The 23,304-nt window shown below is 42.7% G+C and overlaps 2 protein-coding genes and 1 pseudogene across 8 annotated transcripts in view; 1 reads left to right on the plus strand and 2 right to left on the minus strand.

Moving 5' to 3' along the window:
* The window catches only part of LOC132242638 (GTPase IMAP family member 6-like), a 464,769-nt gene that overhangs the window by 199,785 nt on the left and 241,680 nt on the right, over positions 1-23,304 (plus strand). For 2 of the 7 annotated variants that reach the window (XM_059711549.1, XM_059711551.1), the window contains exons 1-2: positions 309-556; positions 2,535-2,619. The exons of 4 other annotated variants lie outside the window; for them this stretch is intronic. In XM_059711549.1, the coding sequence (XP_059567532.1) occupies positions 443-556; positions 2,535-2,619 (199 nt within the window). In that variant the 5' untranslated portion in view covers positions 309-442. Of the gene's footprint in view, positions 1-308; positions 557-2,534; positions 2,620-5,423; positions 8,028-23,304 lie in introns of those variants that run through there. One more of the 7 variants, XM_059711560.1, reaches the window with a different exon arrangement.
* The window catches only part of LOC132242655 (GTPase IMAP family member 7-like), a 235,691-nt gene that overhangs the window by 153,901 nt on the left and 58,486 nt on the right, over positions 1-23,304 (minus strand). The gene's annotated exons all lie outside the window — the stretch shown is intronic.
* Positions 17,500-22,610, minus strand: LOC132242646 (GTPase IMAP family member 4-like; annotated as a pseudogene).

Consider the following 23,304-nt stretch of genomic DNA (forward strand, 5'->3'; position numbering starts at 1 on the left):
AAAAATCAACAAAATATACTTTTTTAAAAATAAAAGCAGTTGACACAATAGCCATCTTGTGTGAATGAGTCAAAATGACACCTATTTCTTTTTGTCAGTTTGGCAAAACATATATTTTTTGTAATTAGTTTGTGTGTACAATGAGATGAAAAACATTGAAAATTGTTGCCCTGGCATAAAATTTTCTGAAGGGTCTTCTGCCTTTTGTTAAGCCTCTAATTCTGGTTGTGCTGGTCAGGATAAAAATAATAACAGTCTTGTGCTCTTGTTCTTCCTGTTTCTCTCACTAAGGCTGCAAAGTGCACACAGCATAGGCTCTGACTCAGGAAGGCCTGGCCCTGGTGCTCCCTCCCACTTCCTGCTTCTCCACCCACAGCAGACAGCCGCTTTGCCTAGAGCAGTTCTTAGCTGAGTTTTCGGACACATTTTGTTGAAAAACACAATGTGGTCTTTCTGTTCCAATGCCTGCGGTGCTTTATGGGACCTCTGCCTGTCAAGGCTCCTAGATGCCTACAATGTGTCGACCCCAAAAGAAAAAGCCAAGGACTCAGAGGAGGTAAGTCTCTGCGTATATCTGTGTGTGTGTGTATTTGTGTTTGTATGTTATAGTTGTATATATTTTGTGTATGTATGTTTGTGTGTGTGTGTGTTGTATTTGTGAGTGTATGTGTGTGAGTTGTGTGTATTGTGTTTTTGTATGTGTTATGCTTGTGCGTATTTTTATATTTGTGAGTATAATATGTGGGCGCTGTGTTTGAGTGTATACAGGGTGGTGCAAAAGTAGGTTTACAGTTGTTCATATGGAAAATAATACAATAATTAATAAGTAAAACAAGAATAAACTGTTTAGAGTACTCATAACCATAAATCTTTTGGCCCACCCTCTTTGTGTGGCTTGTGTGTGTTGTGTTTTTGTGAGTATTGTGTTTGTGTGTATGCATGTGTGTTGGGTAAATGTGTATTTGTGTGTTTGTATGTTTGTGAGTGTATGTGTATTTGAGTGTATTATTGAGTGGTATATGTTGTGTTTTTGTGTGTGTTATGTTTGTGTGCATGTATGTGTGTTGCGTATATGTATGTTTGTATATTTGTGAGTGTATGTGTTGTGTTTGAGTGTATATGTGTGGATGGTGTGTCATGTTGCTATGTGTATGTTTGTGTGTATGCATGTTTGTTGTGTATATTTGTGTTTCTATGTCTGTGGGTGTATGTATACTGTGTTTGAGTGTATGTGTGAGTGGTATATGTCATGTTTCTGTATGTGTTATGCTTGTGAGTGTATGTGTGTGTTGTGGCTGTGGTTGTACTGTGTGAGTGATGTGTGTGTGTTGTGAATGTGTGTGTGTCTGTGGTATATTAGAAAGGGCTGTGACTAAAAAGTCAGGAGAACTTTGTGCGCCTTGTGCCCTTCGCAAACTCCCTACTTATATGGGGAAGATGCTTCCATGAGTTTCACTTTCTCCGTGCAGTGTAGCTTCTTCGTGTTCCATGTGAGACAAAACCACCGAGTGCAGCAAAGGTATGAGGCGCTGTTCAGGGCTGGATCTAGGGACCTGCAAGTCAGGTGTCCCCACACCCTGGACCCTTCCTTCATCTGGAGAAGGTCCCTGACTGTGAACGTCTTCAGGTGTCCTGTGTGTCCCAGCACAGAGTCCTGGGGCCTCGCACTTTCCTTCCCAAACCCACACACCAGGATGGACTCCTGGAACAGGGAACAATGTTAGTCCCTGAGGTGAGGCAGTGCGGGTGGCAGCAGGGTGCACTTCCCTCTTGCCTGAAAGATGGCGGGAGTTTCTGGTGGGTGACAAGGCCATCTTTGCAAAGGCTAGGACTTGCACTAGAAAATGTCATAAAATGTGCTAGAATGTTAAAGGGACGACAGGACACCTAGTTCAGGCCCAGCATTCACACTTTGGGGACACTGAGGCTCAGGCAGTGTGACCTTGGAGGTGGGCCCTGAGGTCTCCTGGCTCCAGCAGGACTGTCCCAGAGCCATGAAGTTCCTGTGCTGAGGCATAGCACCCGGCTACCCATCCTCACTGCCAGGCCTTCCTCAGGGATCATCCTGGAACCAGGACCTCACTGCACCCCCAGTCAGCCCCTCACCGTGTCCTGCTCCCACCTTCCTGGACATTCTAGCCATACATCCTTCCACTGCTCCTGGGACACAGTGTCAGACCTGCTTCTGTGTCTCTGCTCCTTTCTCCTCCTCACATGACAGCTCCAGGACCTTCTGTCCATCCAAATGCCATCTGTTCCTCAGGCTGCAGGCCATCTTACCTTTTCCATGAAATTGCTTAAACTCACAATGCAGACTACAAAGGAGAGAGAGAGAGAGAGAGAGAGAGAGAGAGAGAGAGACAGAGAGAGAGAGAGAGAAACAGGGCCCCTAAAGGAGATAATGTCCCAGACCTTCCTCTCCTCACTCAAGCCATACCCCTCCCCCCAAAGCAATGTAAAAAACTTCCTTCTGACAAGAGAAAGTCAGGTGCCCCCTGAACTAGTTGAAAAATCAGACATACTATTTTCTCTAGGTGGAGGAAGAAGAATTCAAGGTGATTGACCTGGACAATCCCTCAGGAGCAGTGGCCCAGCATCCTAAACAAGACGTGTCTGGAGGTAAAATTACTTCCTAGTGTAGACTTCCTAGTGTACCTGAACCTGAGGCAGGTGTGGATGAGGATGTGATGTGCAGGGTGCCCTTGGAGAGGCAGCAGAGTGCAGCCCAGTCAGAGCTGCACCAGCAGATGGCCCTTGGGTGGGACCTTGCTTAAACCCACCTAATAAGAGGGAAAGGCCCCCAACAGGCACAGTGGGAGAAAGGTGCAGAAAAGAGGAGAGAGAGAGAGAGAGAGAGAGAGAGAGAGAGAGAGAGAGAGAGAGAGAGAGAGAGAGAATATGAACTAATCCTGTACTCAGGAATTACATTACCCAGGGATACCTGCACCCGCCTTGGTGGGGGCTTGCAATCCAACAAACCCTATGTGGGTGTTTGATAGCTCAGATGTGGGAGCACTGAGGGTCAGAAAGGTTGCAAAGCACCATGTGAGTGAGTGGCTGCCTTAGAACTGGGCTGGCCCTTCTCAAGGGGATCTCCCCCGAAAGCTCTTGCATTGGGGTCAGGTACTTAACAGTCATGGCCTCAACTTCATCATTATCCCAGGGAGACAGAGTTTAGGAATTTTCACAATCAATCCATTTTCCTGGCCAGGATAATTTATTTATGATTCATCATGTATTTGAACACAAATGATTTTTATACTATATGGACTTCAATGGCCTAAGCCAGTGGTTGGCAAACCTCGGCTCGCAAGCCACATGCGGCTCTTTGGCCCCTTGAGTGTGGCTCTTCCACAAAATACCACATGCGGGCCCGCATGTACAGTGCTATTGAAACCTTGTGGCCCATGCGCAGAAGTCGGTTTTTGGCCTGGGTGAGTCTATTTTGAAGAAGTGGCTTTAGAATAAATGGGGGGTATAGGTTGGTCGCGGGCGACAGGAGACGCGGCGCAGACGGGATAGCAGCGCAGGTGAGGTGCGCATGATTCATGCACAAGTTGAGGATGGAAGAGTTGGAAGGGTTCAACCTCAGGGAATGTACCTCAATCAGATCAAGGACGTTTTCAGCAAAGGCCAGTTTAAGAGTACCCTAATTAAGTTAATAACAATGTACCTACCTATATAGTTTAAGTTTAAAAAATTTGGCTCTCAAAAGAAATTTTAATCGTTGTACTGTTGATATATGGCTCTGTTGACTAATGAGTTTGCCGACCACTGGCCTAAGCCATTGGAAGTAAGCCATATTAATAAACATGACGACACATGATTTTCCCTTTCTCATGGCAATCAAAGTTAAATATTACTTTTAAAATCCTCTCTAGCATTTGAGTAATGTACTTGGCGTGCACTGGCTCCAGGCTTGCCCAGAGGGGGGTTGGTACTGTCTTCACCTAGCTTCAGATTGGCTAGGAGGGCAGGGGTGAACATTCCACCTTCCTTGCTTCCTTGAAACTCCCACCCACTCACTCATTCCTTTCAAAGCCAACTGGGGGAAGCTGGAGGGTCCCAAAGTCAACAGTCAGAATTGGTTGGTGTGTCCACCAGCCAAGGATGCTAATTCTGTCTCTATGAGGTAAAGTTAGGGCTCTGTCATTGAGACACATCAATGCCTTCAGTGAGGAACAGACTTGGAAACCAGAGCTGCCATTTGGGACCTTTTTCTGTGCTCTGGGTCTGTGACCTCAAAGGCCAGGAGATGGAATTCTCTTTCTGTCCTTCAGCCCCAGTCATTTCTAAAATTTTAACATTAGATTTTTAAATATTAGTTGGCATCTTCAAGTCTTCTCTTGACCAATAGTTCAAATATTCATCTGGGTGGGAATATTTGGCCCAAATTTCAAGGATATAGAAAAGAATGTGACCTCAGTGTGCCTCTGTGCTGTTGAGCCCGAGATCTGGTTGAAAGATCCCATATTCCCCATATTTCTTGTTGGAACAGCTGAAGGAGGTGATGTGGTCAGTCACTTCAGGGACAAGACATAGACACAGACCCACACACTTCTATCTTCATCACCCAGGGATACCTAGGAAAGCTCAGGGTCTCATATTCATGAAGGTCTGGTTTCCACCTAGGTGAGAACAGGTGACCCTGAGAAGTTTCAAAACCTGTAGATAAAATGTGGTATTCTACCATATGATCCAGCATTTCCACTTCTGGGTATATGCCCCAAAGAAGTCAAAGCAGGGACTTAAATAGTCATGTGTACACTAATGTTCAAAGCAGCATTATTCACAATAGTGGATAGTGGGAACAACTCATGTCCATATATAAGAGTAAACAAAATGTGGCCCATCCATATAATGGAATATTTTTCAGCCTTGAAAAAGAAGGAAATTCTGACACATGCTACAGTATGGATGAACCTTGAAAACACTATGTCAAGTGAAATAAACCAGACACAAAAGGTCAAATTTGCAGGAACTTATTCTAGGTCCCTAGAATAGTAAAATTCATTGAGACAGAAAGTAGAGTGGTGGTTAGCAGGTGTTTGGGGAAGGGAGACATGAGAAGTTATTGTTTCATTGCTACAGAGTTTCTGTTTGGGATGATTTTAACATTAAATTTTTAAATATTAGTTTGCATCTCCAAGTCTTGAGATGCGTGAGTGATGATTGCACAAAAATGTGAAGGTATTCAATGTCACTGAGTTGTACACCTAAAACTAGTGAAAACAGTAATTATAGTTTATGTATATTTTACCACAATAAAACAATTAAAAAGAATGGAATGTGAGCCCAGAGCAGGTTTTAGGTACAGATGTTAATCTGTCCTTCCTCAGAGGACAGTCTGCCCTGAGGTCATGAAGCAGACCCAGGAGTGAGGCTCTAACCCCAATCCCTCTGCTTTCTCTTGATGCTTCTAGATCTGAGGGAGAAGAAACAGACCCCAAAGAGGCTGAGGCTCATCCTGGTGGGGAAAACGGGAAGTGGGAAAAGTGCAACAGGAAACAGCATCCTTGGCCAGGAAGTGTTCCAGTCCAAGCTCAGTGCTACACCAGTGACCAAGACCTTCCAGAGAGGGAGCCGAGAGTGGGCCGGGAAGGAACTTGAGGTGATTGACACGCCCGATATTTTGTCCCCTGGAGTTCCACAGGAAGTGGCAGGTAGGGGCTCCTGGGAAGCCATCGCCTCCTCCTCCCCAGGGCCACACGCGGTGCTCCTGGTGACAGAGCTGGGCGGGTTCACAAAGGAAGACCAGTTGGTGGTCAGGCGCCTCCAGGAGGTCTTTGGAGTGGGAGTCCTGGCCTACACCATCCTGGTGTTCACCCGAAAGGAAGACCTGGATGGTGACTCTCTGGATGTGTATGTGAAAGAGACTGACAACCGGGAGCTTGCCAACCTGGCCAAGATTTGTTCCATGCGCCACTGTGGCTTCAACAACAGGGCAGAGGGGGCAGAGCAGGAGGCCCAGTTGAAGGAGCTCATGGAAAAAATAGACATGGTCCTGTGGGAAAATGAAGGCCATCATTACAGCAACAAGGCTTATCAGTTCTCCCAGCAAAACCTTCATCTCACAGAAGTGCAGGAAGGCCATATAATCCAGGGGCAAGGCTCTGAGGAAAGGCCCAGTGGGGAGTCCTTGATGAAGGAATTGTGCCGAATCCAGAAGGCATCTGAGGAAACTCACAAATGTCTCCTGAAGAGGGCACCTATCTGAGCATATGCTGGACTCCACTGAGGGACAGCTGTTTCTTATTAGCTCCTTTCAGCCCTGTGTCCAGTTTCCAGCCAGCCACTTGTCCTCTTCATCCCACAGGTCACTGACCATGCCAGTCTCCAGGTGGTAAGAGAGGGTGGGTTCCTGAGTTCTCAGCTACCATCCAGGTCCTTCATTGCATCTTTCAGTGCACGTGGACCCTCCCTCCTCTCTACTCCCTGCCCCCAGCACGCTTTCTCATATGGAACCTCACATTGCATTGGCATTGCATTTCTTGAAGTTCTTAACTTTACCCTGATAGAATGAAAGTTCCTGAGGGTATATCATTCTCATTCTTCCATGTAACCCCCACAGCATCCTGGTCTTTGGAGTCACTCCTTAAATGATGATAGTCAATCAGTGTGGGAAGCTGGTCAGGTGACTTCACACCTCCTGGACTATGTCCTTGCCCACAAAGAGGCAGGCATAGTTACTTTTTAAGTTACCTACTGTGTGTGGTAGGGCCACAGCCTGGTAATGGTTCTGAGACATGAGAAGAAGGACAACTGCTTGGCTCGAGGGGGAAAGCAGGTAGAAAGAGAGAATCAGAAAGGAGGAGCTCTTTTACTCACATCTGAAAGAAGCCATTGGATCACAATAAAGGAGCCTGTGGGAACTGGTAGGAATGATGAGCAAAGTGGGGCGGGTTATCCAAGGAGCCAGACCTGGTCAGGCAGCTGGTCCTTATACCTGGCTAAGGACATGGAGGCCTCAAGATGTACCAAGGGGCTTGGGCAGAGGAGGAACACTTCCCTAAAGCTGACATAGATTAGGGATGTTCTAATTAGGGTCCCCTCTCATACATCTGCCTTCTGATTGTGGAAAACAAAGATGATTTTCAGCCTTATCTGCAACCCCTTCCCTTCTCCTTGACAGTTGAGAGAAGGATGCATGAAGTCAGTGTATGGGTGTGTAGTGGGGTTCCCAGTAAGGTATGTGTGGGTGTTGAATGGAGGGAGGCAGAGAAGAAAGGGAACCTGCAAAGGTATCAGGTGAGTGACATGAACATTGTAGGGAGTAGCCTGCCTGGTGATGGGAGGCGTCTATCTCATATGGGTCTTTGTGGAGGGCTGCAGACAGGAGCCTTGGGAAACGAGGTGGACAAGCACCAGATGACAGAGGATGTTGATCCCGCCCTGGCCTCTGAAAGGGCGGTGCCATGTAACGCTTCAAAGAGCCCAGCACATCTCAGATGAACCTCAACTTCTCTGGAGTCTGACCAAATGATAGAAACAGGATAGGTGGGAACAGGGAAATAACTCACTACAGACCCCTCTTTACCTTTGTCAAGCAATGTGGCAGAGGGTCTCCAGCTCCCTTCTTCAGGGTGGGGTGGAAAGTGGAGGTGGGGGTGACAGTGCTGGGGGACACTCAGAAATCAGATATGCAGCCTCAGGTCTGTCTAGATGCTTACCTGATGGTCAGAGATCTTCTCCTGTCAGAGGCTCTCTCAGGACCCTGGTCTCCCAAACTGGAGGCCATAGCATCCCCTGACCCAGATACAAGAGACACCTAAGAAAGCCAGAGCATTTGTTGTACTAAAAATTCCAAGAAAGTATCTCAAGGCAGAACGGAGACTTCTTTTGGTTCACACCTAAGACAGCTTTCGTGCGTGACCCGTTGATTACATCAGCACCCCACTTCCCATGGACCAAAACACCACTGTTACCACTATTAAGTCTTTATACTCCCAAGACCCATGGCAGGAATTTCAGTTCTGTTCCTGTCTTCTATGTTCCCTTCATATGAATAAAATATTGATTTTATTACAGTGTCTTTGCTTTCCTCATTTATGTACTTCCTTTGTTATGCCCGTGGAATTTATTCTTCTATGTGAGAATTTAAATCAATTGTTTAAGTTTCAGAAAAGAACCTCAATGGCATTCCGGTTGGAATTGTGTCACACCTCTGTATTACGTTTGGGGTACATAGTAAATACTCCAAGGACACATGAACCAAGGTCATCTTGTTTCTAAGTGAGCAGACTCGCAAGTTCGGAGCTATGGAGTCAAAGTTAAAACCATCTGCATTTCCATTAGGATAGCAAGATAAATTTCTTCAGTAAGTGTTGTTGTTTTAACTATTAGCTGAATTCATTTCATAATAGAAAATACAAGCATTTTTTTCACCAAGTGACACCCATTCAGTGATTCTAAATGATAAGTCACTCAAAACATATCAGACATGGTGTTTCCTCTCCTTTATTACTGAAAATTAGGGAAAATGCTGCCCACAACATTTCAGTAGGCAGGACAGATGCTGCTCCACTGCTGTCACTCTGCGGGCTCAGAGAGTGGGGCAGGAAGGTGTGGGCCTGTCTGGACACTCCACAGTCTGTGTATCACTCAGAAAGACATGGTGTGGGCGGGACGCTGGGGAGAGAGGATTGTTTTGGTTCAGGCTGTAAAAATAGTGAACTTCAGAATTCGTTATTTTCAAAAAATATCTCAACACTGGAGTAAAGCATGAGAAACAGAGACTTGTGTAGTTTGAAGAGCCCAGTGAGTACACACTTGTTTCCTCCTTGGTGGATCACATCAGCTGCTAAAGGTCTCTGGGAAGGTTTCTCCCTCCCACTTCTCCTGGAACAACATTGATGAACTAAGGAGAAAATACACAATAAAAAAAATAATAATAATTTGAAAGCAACTGTTTGAAGGCACTGGGAAGTGACCAAATATAGAACGACCCTAGGGGATTCAAACCTTTGTCAATATCCAGTGGCCAAGATAAAGAGCCCACACTACTGCAACATTCATGTGGTCTTCCTGTCCTGCTGACACAGGAATAACCCTCAGCAGAAATTCACAGTGACTGGAGAGAAGAGGAGGTTTGAGTGTGGAGGCAGCCAGAGCCGGTAGACAATGATGGGGAACCTCCCAGAAGAACAGAGCTACAGAGGGAGTGGGGCTTTAGAAATTCTGCACATATATTACTCCTCCAACCTTTGGCTGATCCAGGGACTTTAACCTCCAAAGGGTTCAGGGAAAATTGTCCTGGAAGGCAGGAAGAGCAGGTCATAGATATCAGCAGAAAACACAGAATTGGAGTAGTTCCACTGAAATCCCAAAGGGTCATATGGGATTAAAGAGCACATCAGGGTTAAGGGATTTGCCTAAAGGAAGAGGTAAATTGGAGTAGTCCTTGGCTAATGACATCTAAACCCACCCTTTACAAGGTCAAAGGGATGTGCCCATAATTTGAGTGTCTGCTTAAATGAAAACAAACTCAACATTCTTTAGGAGAAGATAATAATATCCAGAGTCTCTACCAGCATATTACCTACATGATCCTGTAAAGTATTAAAAATTCTTCTTTTCTAACATAAGGCTAGAAAGCTTTAAAATTTCCCTCTATGCATGTTTATCTATAGCTCACAATTTTTTGCATATTTTGTTTTCACAATCATTCAGTTTAAATATTTTCTATATTCTTTGTGATTTTTTTTTTCACTCATGGATTACTTAGAAGTATGTGCTTAATTTCCAAATATTTGAGTATTTTCTGGAAGTTGCAGTATTCAATATGGTAGCCACTAGCCATATGTGGCTATTGAGCACTTGAAATATAGTGGGTGTACCAGGGAAATGGAATTTTAAATTTTATCTAAGGATAACTAATTTTTACTTTAAAATTGAAGCAGTATCAGTCATTTCTCCATGAACTACAGCCTTGTTGTTTTGGGTAGAAATACATTTGATCTAAGTGTTGTGTCGCATGTTATTGTTGTATCACAATGCATTGTAGTATTCACATAAACATATCATCCATCTAGTCACCACAGTGGACTGGTTCTTTAGTACTTTCTTTTAATGCAGAGCATTCTATGGTGTCTGTGGGTCATACGAGCTCGTAAATATTGTATCCTATCTAATAAAAGACAAAAAGGGTAATTGACCATACCTTCGCTATGCTTCCCATTGGCTAATCAGGGAGATATGCAAATTAACTGACAAACAAAATGGCGGTTGGCAGCCACGCAGCTGAAGCAAGCAGGAGGTTTGCTTGCTCCAGTGATGGAGGAAGCCAAGGTTCCCTGCCTGCCTCAGTCCAGCTCTGAGCTCTGAAAGCAACTAAGTTTCAATTATAGAAGCTAAACAAACCCCAGATATCTGCTTTCAGCGGCCGTGCCCACAGAGCTGGAGCGGGCTCTTAGGTCCAGTGACGGCAACATAGTTTCAATTATAGAAGCTAAACAAACCCAAGATACCTGTTTTCAGCAGGCCCTGGTCTCAGAGCAGTGACAGCAACAAAGTTTCAATTATAGAAAGTAAATAAATCCCAGAATTTAAAAAAAAAAAGAAAAAAAAGAGAGGCTGGGAGCTTCAGTCAACAGCCAACCTGAAAACAGCCATCAGCCCCTCACCCAGGCTGACCAGGCACCCAAGTGGGACCCCCACCCTGATCCGGGACACCCTTCAGGGCAAACCAGCTGGCCCCCACCCGTGCACCAGGCCTCTATCCTATATAGTAAAAGGGTACTATGTAAACTGACCCTAACAGCAGAAAGACTTGGAATGACTGGTCACTATGACACACACTGACCACTAGGGGGCAGATGCTCAATGCAGAAGCTGCCCTCTGGTGGTCAGTACGCTCCCACATGGGGGAGCTGTGCTCAGCCACAGGCCAGGCTGACAGCTGCCAGTACAACGGTGGTGGTGGGAGCCTCTCCTGCCTCCTCAGCAGCACTAAGGATGTTTGACTGCAGCTTAGGTCTGCTCCCCACTGGCAAGTGGACATCCCCCGAGGGCTGCTGGGCTGCCAGAGGGATGTCTGATTTCCAGCTTAGGCCCAATCCCCTGGGGAGCAGGCCTAAGCCAGCAGGTGGTCATCCCCTGAGGGGTCCCAGACTGCGAGAGGGCACAGGTAGGGCTGAGGGATCCCCCCTCCTCAAGTCCACAAATTTTTGTGCACTGGGCCTCTAGTATAAGAATATTTCTGTTAATGTTTTATGTCTTTATTGTTTAGATCAATCTGTTTAAAGATGGGGCACATCCCACTTTTCAGGGGGCCCAGTTGTTTGTGGGCAGACTGAACATGTAGCAGGAATTGCAGCAACTTTAAGACATCAACAGCCAGAAATTCAGGGTTTGAATTTTAAGAGACTTTTTGTCTGTGTGTCTGTAATTTTACTTTGGTTACTAATGTTCTTTGCTAACATAATTCACTCTTCGCCGTTTTATGAACATAGGAAATCTTCTGTCCCTGAGTTGTGTGGGCTTTGTGCCACTCAGAACCAAAGGTCATTTTTCTGTGCGGAGTTAAGATTCTACGATTCTAAGGCTCCCAGTCCATCCTTTTGAAAGTACTCATTTATTTACTGTAGGGATTTTTTAAAATTATATTTGTTTGTTTATGTTTTTAAAATTTCATGTTATTACAGTCTACTCTACTCAGAAAGAAAAATATGGGAAATAAAACCTTCTAAACCCCCCATGCCTTTTTCCTAGAAGGACCAGCTCTGCAGGCTGCAGAAATAGTAGCGGGGAGGAAGGCACTCCCGTTTCATAAAGAAAAATAAGCCTGTGAGTTATCCCTGTTTAAAAAAAAAATGAAGTTAAAGCCTCTGCTGAAAGCCCATGTGGCTTAGCTGACCAGCTAGACCCATTTTTAGGCCTACATTGTATACATGGACTGAGTTAATGTCTATCTTCGGGAATACTATTCTCAGGAGAAGAAACGGGAATGATTCGAAGGTGGGCTATGGCTACCTGGGAGAGGGAGCAACTGGCTGGCCCTGGAGTGCTTCCAGCAGATGTAACATTTCCAAACCTGGAAGCCCCAGTGGGACCATAACAAGGCCATAGGGGACACATGAGAGATGCCAGAGAACTAATAATTTAAGGGATTAGGGAAGCAGTTCCCTGGTCTCAGAACCTAAATAAAGACTTTAATATTCAGCAAGGCGAAGAAGAAGGGCCTTCCGAATTTACCAAGACTAAAAGATCAAATGAGAAAATACTCTGGGCCAGGCCATGAGGACGCATTGGGCCAAGGGATATTAAAATTATATTTTGTCACCAATATTTGGCCTGAAATCTTAAGAAAACTACAAAAGTTAGAGAAGTGGAAAGATAGCAGTGAAGAACTGTTAAAAGAGGCTCAGAAGGTCTATGTATGTAGAGATGAGAAAGGCAGAAACAGAAAGCTAACCTGATGCTCACAACTGTAAAACAAGTGGCCCAGGGAAGGGCTGGCCCTGAGGGCAAGAACAGAGGCCACAATATGGACAAGAAGGGGAGCATACGGGTCACAGAGAAAAAGGAAGGGACCCCTCTCTGAGCCTTTAGGTCCCAAGGCCAGCATTCTCCCCCCTCCCTTTCCAAAGAACAGTTTCTTTACTTAACAGTCCTGATACTACCAGAAACTGAACTCATTATACCCAAACTTTAGCATGTTATCTCTAAGGAAAAATGTGGCAGTTTTAAATGCAAGAGGCTGGGGGCCTGGAAACTGCATTCCTAGAAGAGGCTGCAGGGCCTGCTGCTTTCCCTCCTCCACCTTTTCTCCAGCCTCAGATGCCTCATTGGTAACTTAAAAGCTTTGCAGCATTGCTGGGTTAAATAGTAAAAAAATAAAAAAATAAAAAAAAATTAATACCTAGGTATTTAGAAGTAACAGGATACTGAAACAATAATTAATCTGAGTTTGCCTTGTATGGATAATGCAGACGATAGGTTTGAATCTATTAATTGAATATGTCTTGTATTTTATTTGAAATATATCTTTAAAAATATGAATGTATTACTAATCTGAGAAGTGCTAAGTACTTAACTTACCATCTAAAATTTGAGGTGTCTAAGAATTAAGTTGGGAAAAATTATATGGTTATGATAATAAAAGGCATGAAGTATTGAAATTCATTTTTGAGAAAAATAATTCTTGCATTTTCTCTGAAAAAATTAGTAATTCGAAATATGATGTCTTTATATGTATGGTATGTGTTTGTGTATTACGTATGGTAAATTTTCAGCCTCCAAATGTCATTGCTAGGATATAATATTTTATTGGCCTGATTTAAAAATATTAAATACTTATAAATTAAGCAGAATTCTGTGGTCTGGACCAAATTTTTAATATTAAAAACCAGTTTCATTTTGACTAATATCTTTTAGAGTTATTACCATAAAATATGTTTTATCCTAGATTTACAAAGAGTTTATGATATAATCTTTTGGTTAAGTATATTTGACAATCTTTCCAAAGTTAAAATGTTAAGACTTTAACTGAGAGATGACTTTGAGTCATTCTAATGGGCCCTGGAATAACTCAAGGATTTATTCTGAGAAGAAATATTTTTGAACTAAATTAGGCCAATTTAGTATACTTGAAATCACATGGGGAAGCTTTGTCAAATAAAAATTAATAGTGTTCTATTTATACACATATGTTTTATTAAAATGATTATAGAAATTTCAGTCTGCTTCAGAAAGAAACTTGCAAAGATTCAGAGCCAAGTTGAAACAGGAAACTTTCAGGTATAGTGTGTGTCCAGACAGAGACACCAGACAAGCCAGAAGTGATAATTTTCTGCATCTGCCAGTGATACTCTGGATATTTGAGCTTCACATATTAGGGGTTTATAAATTATTTTCAACGTTTAACACAGCATTTGAAATAAGCCATGTGCCACATTTTAAAATCTGACATATTATTCTTTATATGCTGAAATTATATATTGAACCTAAATATATACAAATTTTGTGTTGTTCTCTATGTCATTTTACAGTAATTATTGTTTACCAAGAAATTGTTGTCTTGGAAAGTTATATCTTATAGAAAAGCAAAATATTTTTTATCAAAAGTTTTTTGCATTATAATCAAATGTAAAACTATGTCACTTTTAAATTTTGTCATTCATGGACAGCTGTTGCTTTACTCTGATGCATTTGCAGGTATATTATGTCTTTAGAACAATCCATAAAAAGGACTCTGACCTACTCTAACCTGTAGACTACTAAGCAGGTCATATCTTTGAACTGGATGCCAATTTATAGAACTTCAAGAAAGAACTAAATTCGAAAAAGCTACTGGCAAATAATCAGAATAAACAAAAATAACTATGGGATTAAATGAATTGAAAATAAGCTTATGACTCTGTTTAAAATATTGTTAATTTTTTAATATTTTGTTTCCCAAATATAAGGAAAACTAAAAAGCAGACATTCTGTATTGTAGGAACTAACAAATTAATAACATTCATTTCACAGTACTCCCAGGAGAAAAATATTCAAAGACTATAGCAACCTGGAGATTTTTGTCCTTTGAGAAATACATTAATGAAAGACTCTCTCCAACAGTGTTAAAGGGACCTTACCTTATCAGGTACTTAACCACGAATGGACATTTGCTCCTGTCTCTGACATTCGCCTTCATCTCAAAAATAATAATTTGCTAACTATGGAGGAGGTAGACAGCCATCCCAAGACATCAACAAGGCCTGTATGCTCATAAGTTGAAGCTGCTCAAACCTTGTTCTTATATCACCTAATTGTTATTGATTGAATGTATATAACATTATTTTTATATTGCTACTAGAGGCCCAGTGCACAAAAGTTTGTGCACTCATGGTGGAGGGGGGCATCCCTCAGCCCGGCCTGTGCCCTCTCGCAGTCTGGGACCCCTCTGGGGATGGCCACCTGCTGGCTTAGGCCTGCAGGCCTAAGCTGCAGTCAGACATCCATAGCGCTGCTGAGGAGGCAGGAGAGGTGCCCACCACCACCGCTGTACTGGCAGCTGGCAGCCTGGCTTGTGGCTGAGTAGAGCTTCCCCATGTGAGAGTGCACTGACCACCAGAGGACAGCTCCTGCATTGAGCATCTGCTCCCTGGTGGTCAGTGTGTGTCATAGTGACCAGTCATTTCCAGTTTTTCTGCTGTTAGGGTCAGTTTGTATATTACCCTTTTACTATATAGGATAGAGGCCTGGTGCACTGGTGGGGGTTGGCTGGTTTCCCCTGAAGGGTTTTCTGGATCAGGTTGGGGGTCTCCACTGGTGTGCCTGGACAGTCTGGATGACGGGCTAAGGGCTGTTTTCAGGCTGGCCAAGCCGGCGACTAAAGCTCCCAGTGTCTCCTTTTTTTCTTTTATTCTGGGATTTATTTACCTTCTATACAGTGGGGCCTTGACTTATGAGTTTAATTCATTTCATGATGGAGCGCATAACCCAAATTACTCGTATGTCAAATCACTGTGACGTTCACTGTGCCAACTAGCAGTGGGGTATCTAAAGCTGCCTCATACATAACCCGAATTTTAGCTTGCAACTCAAAGCAAAAAATCAGCCGAGAGACAGCTTACATCTCGAAAAACTCGTTAGTCGGTACACTTGTAAGTCAAGGCTCCACTGTAATTGAAACTTTGTTGCTGCTCTAGCTCTGAGGCCAGGGCCTGCTGAAAGCAGGTATTTGGGGTTTTTTTAGCTTCTATAATTGCAACTTTGTTGCTTAGAGTGGAGCTCAGAGCCTGGCGTGACAGGCGGGGAACCTTGGCTTCCTCCATCGCTGAAGCAACCAAGCCTCCTGCTCGCTTCAGCTGTGTGGCTCCCAGCCGCCATCTTGGTTGGGTTAATTTGCATATCCTGCTGATTAGCCAATGGGAAGCGTAGCAGAGGTATGGTCAATTACCATGTTTGTCTATTATTAGATTAGATTGTCTTCCTTATGATTTCCTGGTGGAAACAATATCTGTCTCCCTAGACCCCTTTCCCTATCAGACATGAAAACATTTAACTTGGGTACCTGCTCATCTTTCCCACCTACTAGATAGTGGTATTCTGATTATCAGCTATGATAATGAAGTTAATATTTTGTTGGCCAAGCACTGGTGGTCTTCCACTATCAATATAAGCTTTGGTATATCTATTATAAACGACCTATTTTGGGCTAACCTCTCCAAGAACACCTCCTTAATAATTCCCTTGGTAGAATTATATATGGATCTAATCTAGATGAATATTTTAAATGAATATTGTATTAATATAGGAATAAGCTAAATTAACTGGCCAAAAGAAAAGTTGCAACTTCTGGATAATAATAGCCCCTTCAGATTCTTCCTTCTCTAATTTTCTGTTCCTAACCAGTGTTACTGGTTTATTATTGTTACTCTTGTTCCTGGTATAATGTTATACTAGACACAGAAACACAAAACTTGACAAACAACAAAAAGGCTTGGATCATGCTGACTCAAAAAAATTAGAAATAATCCAGAATACTTTTTAACAAGGACATATAAGATCTGACTGCCTCCCATTCACCTGCTTTTTTAAAAAAATAATAATTCAACCTTAAGTGCCATCTAAGGTTATGATCTTGCCCCATCCCCAATGGTCCACCCTGTTCAGCAAGACATGCTGACACTGACACATCCTGGGAATGAGCCTTCCTAGTACTGTGGGACTCCATTTTCCAATCAAAAGTTTGGTCATGGATGTATCTGTTGGATTGATTTATGACCAAAAGGGGGATGTGTGGACTAAAGGGGCCACATGCTGACATGACAAGCTCAGGGAAGGCCTGCATGGAGTTCTTGCAAACTCAGAGACCTAAAGTAACCAAAAAGGATGGTCTGAAATTAAACTTTAACTAAAAGCAGTTATGGTGGGTAGTTACCTCCTAGGCCTGTATCTTCACTGACAAGGTCAACCTTTACCTTAACTGAGCCTATCTATCTTTTTGTGTCTATGATAACATTCCCTTTAAATGTCTGGGTAACTTGTAACTCCCTTTTTTTTCGGACCCCTTTAGGTCCTTTTATTGTTATTGTTATCATGTTAATTGCTGACTATCCTGCATCCACCTAAGTATGTGTCTATCATTTTACTTTTTATCCAATCCCAGGGGTTCCTCCCCGCCCTCCCCTACTTTGCTTTCTCCCTCTTCTCTAATCTGTCACCAGTGGATTTCATGTAACCCATCTATGTCCCCTCCTTTGATTGCAATGTATAAAAATAGATGAAAGCCTGTCATTCTCTGGAGCATTATCCCAATCCATTGAGATACTGCTTCCCAGCAATTGTCCACAGTTTGGCTCAAATAAACTCACAAAAATTCTTTACAGGTTTCAATGTTTTTACATTAACAAAGCTTTCAGGAGAAATGAGAGAGATCTTAGGGGTAGACCAAGCCAAGCTCCAAAATCGTCTTGTAGTTTTACCAAAAAGTGAAATTCATCTCTGTATTCTTATAAGAAATATTAGTGGTATTTCCCAAAATAAAAGAAATTGCATTTTTGCACAAATATGAGAAAATAGAAAAGCTTTATTATAGTAACAATAAGCAAACAATTGAAGTGGGAAGGGGAAGCAGTGTGGGGATGACCCACCTAGCAGTAAGTAATCAAGGCGTGGGGTGATGGAGGTGCAGTGGCAACAGTTAATTTTATAAGAAAAGGAGAGAACTAGTTATTCAGAAAAGTGGTTACCTTGAGGTTGCTATAAGACTTTCTACAGAAGCATCTGAATACACTGAACAGTGTTCTCTTAGCTGTTGAATCTCTTTTACTCTTTCTGGTATTTCACTTAGTTGAGTTCTGAGAAATCTGTTTTTCAGACAACTCTTTTTTCTTGAGTGGGAAGATGATAAAGAACTATTTCAGTCCTCCTAAAGAATGTAATTCAACACATTTATGTTCATTTAGAAAGAATTATATAAGCATTTCTAGCTATCCATTACCTAATGCAAATAATGAATTTCTCTAACCACATGGGTAAAAAGATCATTGTCATCCCAAAGGCAAAAATGTGGAGTAGAAGCCACAGGGAGAGATTATGTGACAATCTAGAAAGATGCTAGAGAATAATTGTCTTTTGGTCTCCTGCATTACCTCTCTCTGTCTCTAAGAAAGAGTTCAGAAGACAGGGAGCAACCATACTTTCTAGTTTGGAATTTCACAAATTGAGAATGTGTCTCATCCCTGTTAAATAAATCAAACAGATATCTACCAATTGCCAATAAGTAACTTTACTAAACACCCAGTCCTGAACACTTGAAGAAAAGAAATAGAGAACTCTGACTTTGGGGAATGAGTTATATGGAAAGGAGCACTTGAAAATATGGAGGAAACAGATTTTCAAAAAGCTTAAATTCTCTTGAATAAAATAAAGAAAAAAGGTAAAGTGATCACTGTTATACCTGTGATTATGTCAAGTATACAAGTATCTTGCTGACTCTCACTTCATCTCTGGCTCCCTGCAGCTTTTTTAGATGGCAAATCTCCCTTTCTGCCCATTCCCTCTCCATTTCTGCCTTTCTCTTTTCTTGCTCCACTTTATCCTTCAGGTTTCTGATTTTTATTTTTATATTTCTCTCTTTCTTGCCTTTTCTCTCTCTCCCATTCAGCTTTGTATTTTTCTTGTTTCACTTGAATCTGTTTCTGAATCTCCTCCTCAGCCCTTTGGTACATCTCATCAGTGTAGCATCCTCCCTTGTTCTGCATCACCATGTGCTGGACCAGGTCCAACAGTTGTGCCCTCTGAGCCTCCTGCTCAGCCCCTGTCGCCTTATTGTTGAACTCACAGTGATGACCCCTGAACTGCTCCATCAGATCTTTAATGACTTTTGGGGCTTCCTTTAAGTAACCATGGAACTCCATGCCATCCAGGTCATCTTTCCGGGTGAATAAGAGAATCATGTATCTCCTAGCTTGGGATCCAAACATTGACAGCATCTTCTCCACAGCCTTTTGTTCTTCCTTTGTGTACCGGCCCAGCGGGACCACCAGGAGCACAGCGTGAGGGCCAGGGGAGGTCAGGAGGATGCAGTTAGCAATCTCTCTTTGTGTGTCAGCATAACGTGCCTCAGTTTCAAAAATGCCAGGTGTGTCCACGACGACGATTTCTCTCCCATTCCACATGCTACTCCCTTTCTGACAGACCTTGGTGATGGATTTTGCTGCCATTCTGGAACAAAATGCTGTCTTTCCAAGGATGCTGTTCCCTGTGGCATTTTTTCCTGATCCAGTCTTACCCACTAAGACAAGTCGCAGTTGTGAATCTCTGGGGTCTTGGTTTCCAAGCCCTGGGATATCAGGAAACAAAAACACAGCATTGGGATTGACCTCCAACTTTTCCTGATGCAGGGGCCCTGCACACTGGTTTTTCTCTATTGCCCACTAGTGTCCTGTTGCTGAGCCACCTCTGCACTCACAGGAGGTCTGTGGAACACCTGGGCCTCACCTCCCTCCTAAAGGAGGTGGGGAATGCTGGGAACTTCTCAGGGGTCCCTTGGGCTGCTCTCTCTGACCTCTGAAAGCTAGGTGCCCATGGAAGAAGCTGCAAAATGGTACAAGTAAGAACTCTGAGCCACGGCTGGTAGCTGTTCTTCATAAGCTAATGTAGGAAGTAACACAAAATCTGACTCTGGGACATCACAGTGGAAGATCCCCTTCCCTTAAATGATATCCAAAATGGAACTTTTATTCTTTCCATTAAGAAGTCACATAGGTGGTAGATTCAAGCCATCCCCCCTGAAAGGGAGTAAAGGGCACATGTGCAGAAAGACAAAGTGTCCCTTCATATTTCACATATGCATCCATCTTCTCAGTGATTCTGAACCACAGGAGAACAAAATGCCTTACTTTTAATTTATGACCTAAATGTAGAAATCTAATGATGTTTTCCTATCTGAAATTAGTATATAGAAGACTTCTATCTAGAAAGTAGTGACAGTTCTCTGGAGTTACTCTAAAGTCCCTTGATACATAAATAATAGTAATAACAACTCATACAGAGTAGCATAAGTTGAGTTATAATTTTTTAGTTTTATTTGGTTAGACATGTCTACTTCCTAGGACACCTGGAATTTAATAACAGGACAGCATAGCCTACCACCTGAATGATATTTTAAATATCACCATATCTCAAGTTAAACACTAAATCATCTATATAGGCCCTTTTCCTCTTTCCAGTCAGTATTTCTCTGCTTATCTCTTCCATGTGTTTATAAAATTGAAGACTTCAGGATTTGTTCAGCACAGACAGGGACCATAGCAGTCAACTGACAAGCACATCTGAGAGACTGTTTCTTCCTGAAGGAAGACTCTGTCAGCACAGCCCTTTAATAAGACTGAACTCTTGCATGAGGAAACCTGGATTACAATGACCTGTCTCTGCTTTGAGTCGATGCATACATCACTACACTGACAATATTGCTGACATGATTGTAAACTCAATTTTATTTTTCAGAGATATCATCACCATTCTCCCAGTTCCTCAGACAAAACTGGGAGTCTCCCTGGATTCCTCCCTTTCTCTTACCTTCCAAATCTGACCCATTGGCAAGTTCCCAAATCTGACCCCTTCTCTCCATTTTGAAGACCATCATACTAGCCCAAGCTACCATCACTATCAATGACTCGGCTAGTCCCCTAAGTGGTCTCTTTAATTCTGTTGTGCCCTCTTTTTCTATTCTGCACATTGGAATTATTTTTCAAAAATTTCAATCAAACAGAAGAGAGATTTTCGAGAACCCCCCACTCTGTCTTCCAAAAAAAATCAGTAGTTATTCTCCCTCTCCCACACACTTTATGGTGAAGCTGTTGCTAATCCAAGGATTAGCAAAACAATCCTTAAGGCAGAGTATCCCACATTTGATAACCAGAATTCTTAGATGAGAGAAGTAAATTTCCAGAAGCTGAGAGCAGTTGCTACAGGATGGCTATGATGAAGAGAAAATGTGAGTGGCAGTTCAGATTATTACTTAGTTAGCACCACAGTGGAAGACTCCAACCTAAGGATATCCTGAGGGCATTAGTTGGTCATCCAGAGAGAAGTAGGACAATCATGGGAGGTTAAATGAAAAGTCACCAAAAGCCAGCTCCAACACTGAAACTATTTGCCAATGCTGATAGCATATGGCAGTCTGTGTGATAGACTGCAGATATGGCCATGAATTAATCCCAGGTCTGTACACAAGCCTCTTGAGCATGTGGATCTGCAGCTCCTCCTACAAGGTGCTGAGTCTATTTCTCCACCCCTTGCATCTGGGTGGGCCCTGTGACTTGGTCTGGGCAATAGGGCAGTAGAAGCATGATGCAAGTACACTCCAAAAGTGCTGATGCCCTGGGGCTTGATGTCTATTGCTCTTCAGAACCCTGCAACTGATTGATGATGAAGACACAAGGCCCAGTCATCCCTATCACCCTGGCCTGCCCAAGAGCCTGCTAACCACCAGACATGGCCATGGGACTATCCATTCAAAAGTATCTAGTTGCTGGATCTTGAGAGTATTACCAGTATGCTAAGCGAAATAAGTCAGATGAACAAAGGACAAGAGCTATATGATTTCACTTACATATGGGATATAAAATAGAAAGCAACAAGGGAACAAACAATACAAATAAACAAACAAACTCATAGTCGCAGGCAGCAATATGACAGTTACCAGAGGGAGTGAGGGGTGGGGAGAGGTTGAAGCAGGTAAAGGGGGTGAAATATATGGTGATGGAAGGAGACAATGCAATACACATGATATATTATAGAATTGTACACCTGAAACTTATATGATGTTATTAATCAATGTCACCCCAATTAATTTAATCTGAAAAAAAGATTATCCATCTGTGTACTGAACCATCAGCTTAGCATCGGTGCATGAGCAAGTCTGGCTGAGATGAGCCCAGTCGGCCCAGAACCAAAAACTGCCCAGCTATCTACCAAATTGATTGCCAAAGAAATGGTTCAGGTTTTAGGGTTCTAAGTTGTGTTGTGGTGTGGTACCAAACCAGCAAAAAATCAACTGATATACTTGATTTCTATAGATCAGGAAGTAAAAGGAGAGTTGCGTGAGAAACTGAGTAAGCCAGTCTGTTGAATTTATTGGTTTCTACCTCCAAATGGATTCTACCTCCAAAACATGCTTCCAGGAGCAGAGAAATTAGGACCTGAATGAATCAGTTCCTCTCACATTCCTTCTTCCCAGTCTTCTCTCAGGAGGAAGAGACTGGCAGAGAAACAAGAGAGGCTACAACTGGCCCTTCTGGTGTGTCCATGTTGTTGGAAGTAGGAAATAAGAAACCTCACTAGTCTGGGATCAATCAGGATACTTTAACCTTTCTTCCTCTTAGAGGTTATGCTGTGTCATGAAAAGACAGTGCAGAAATTCCCAAGAAAAAGCTGTCAATTAAGAGAAAATAAGAAATGGGGTTGGAAATATTTTGTTCTTGCTCAGATGAAGGCTGGAAGAGAGGAAAGGAGAACCCACTGCCAGGTTCCCTCCGTCCCATCTGGCCTGGGAAACCCAAGAACCCTCTCACCATGTCTGGTCCTGGGTTCACTGATGTTCGAAGGAGTACTGTCCAATTGAGCTGCCATCATAGTTTGAATTTCGGTAGGTGAGAAACAGAACTCATTTTAGGGAAATGGATAGTAACTGCAAACCAAAACCACATGCAGCCAATAGTTTTTTTATTTTCCATAAATTTGCTACTTGATTTCACCTTCCCTGTTTCCCAACACTTCTCCTCACCCCCTGCACCCCATTGTCAGTTTCATGTTGACTTGTTGCTTCTTCTCTACACAAACATATTTCAAGTGCTTCCTCAGCTCTGGTTCTGGGCCCTTTCCTAACGAACATGGCGATCAAGTGCGTCCGTTTGCCAAATGCACCCGAACGCATGGGAAGCTTACCCGAGGCACATGTTGACAATAAGGAGGCCGTTTCCAGGATTGGGCATTTTGTCACTCGAGTAAAAATAAAATGTCATGAGTAAAGATTAATCTCTTTATAGTGCAATTCTTAACCTTTTTATATAAATGTCAATATTGGAACAATGTATCTTGGATGTTTTCACTATGTATCTTTGCTACGCAACACCGATGTACATGTTTACATCCGGTTTTAGAATTACATCATTGATCATGTGTAACATGAGTAATGATATTACTCGGGTGATGCCAAACTGGCCATTGCAAGAGACAAATATTTGAACTATGCAATTTTTTGTCTCTGTCAATGCGTGTCACCCAAAATGAGTTTACGTGTCACCTCTGACATGGGTTCACCATCACTGGATTAGAGTCGTAAAAACATTCTATTATGTTTTAAATTCC

The sequence above is a fragment of the Myotis daubentonii genome, chromosome 10, assembly GCF_963259705.1.
Source record: "Myotis daubentonii chromosome 10, mMyoDau2.1, whole genome shotgun sequence".
Lineage (NCBI taxonomy): Eukaryota > Metazoa > Chordata > Mammalia > Chiroptera > Vespertilionidae > Myotis > Myotis daubentonii.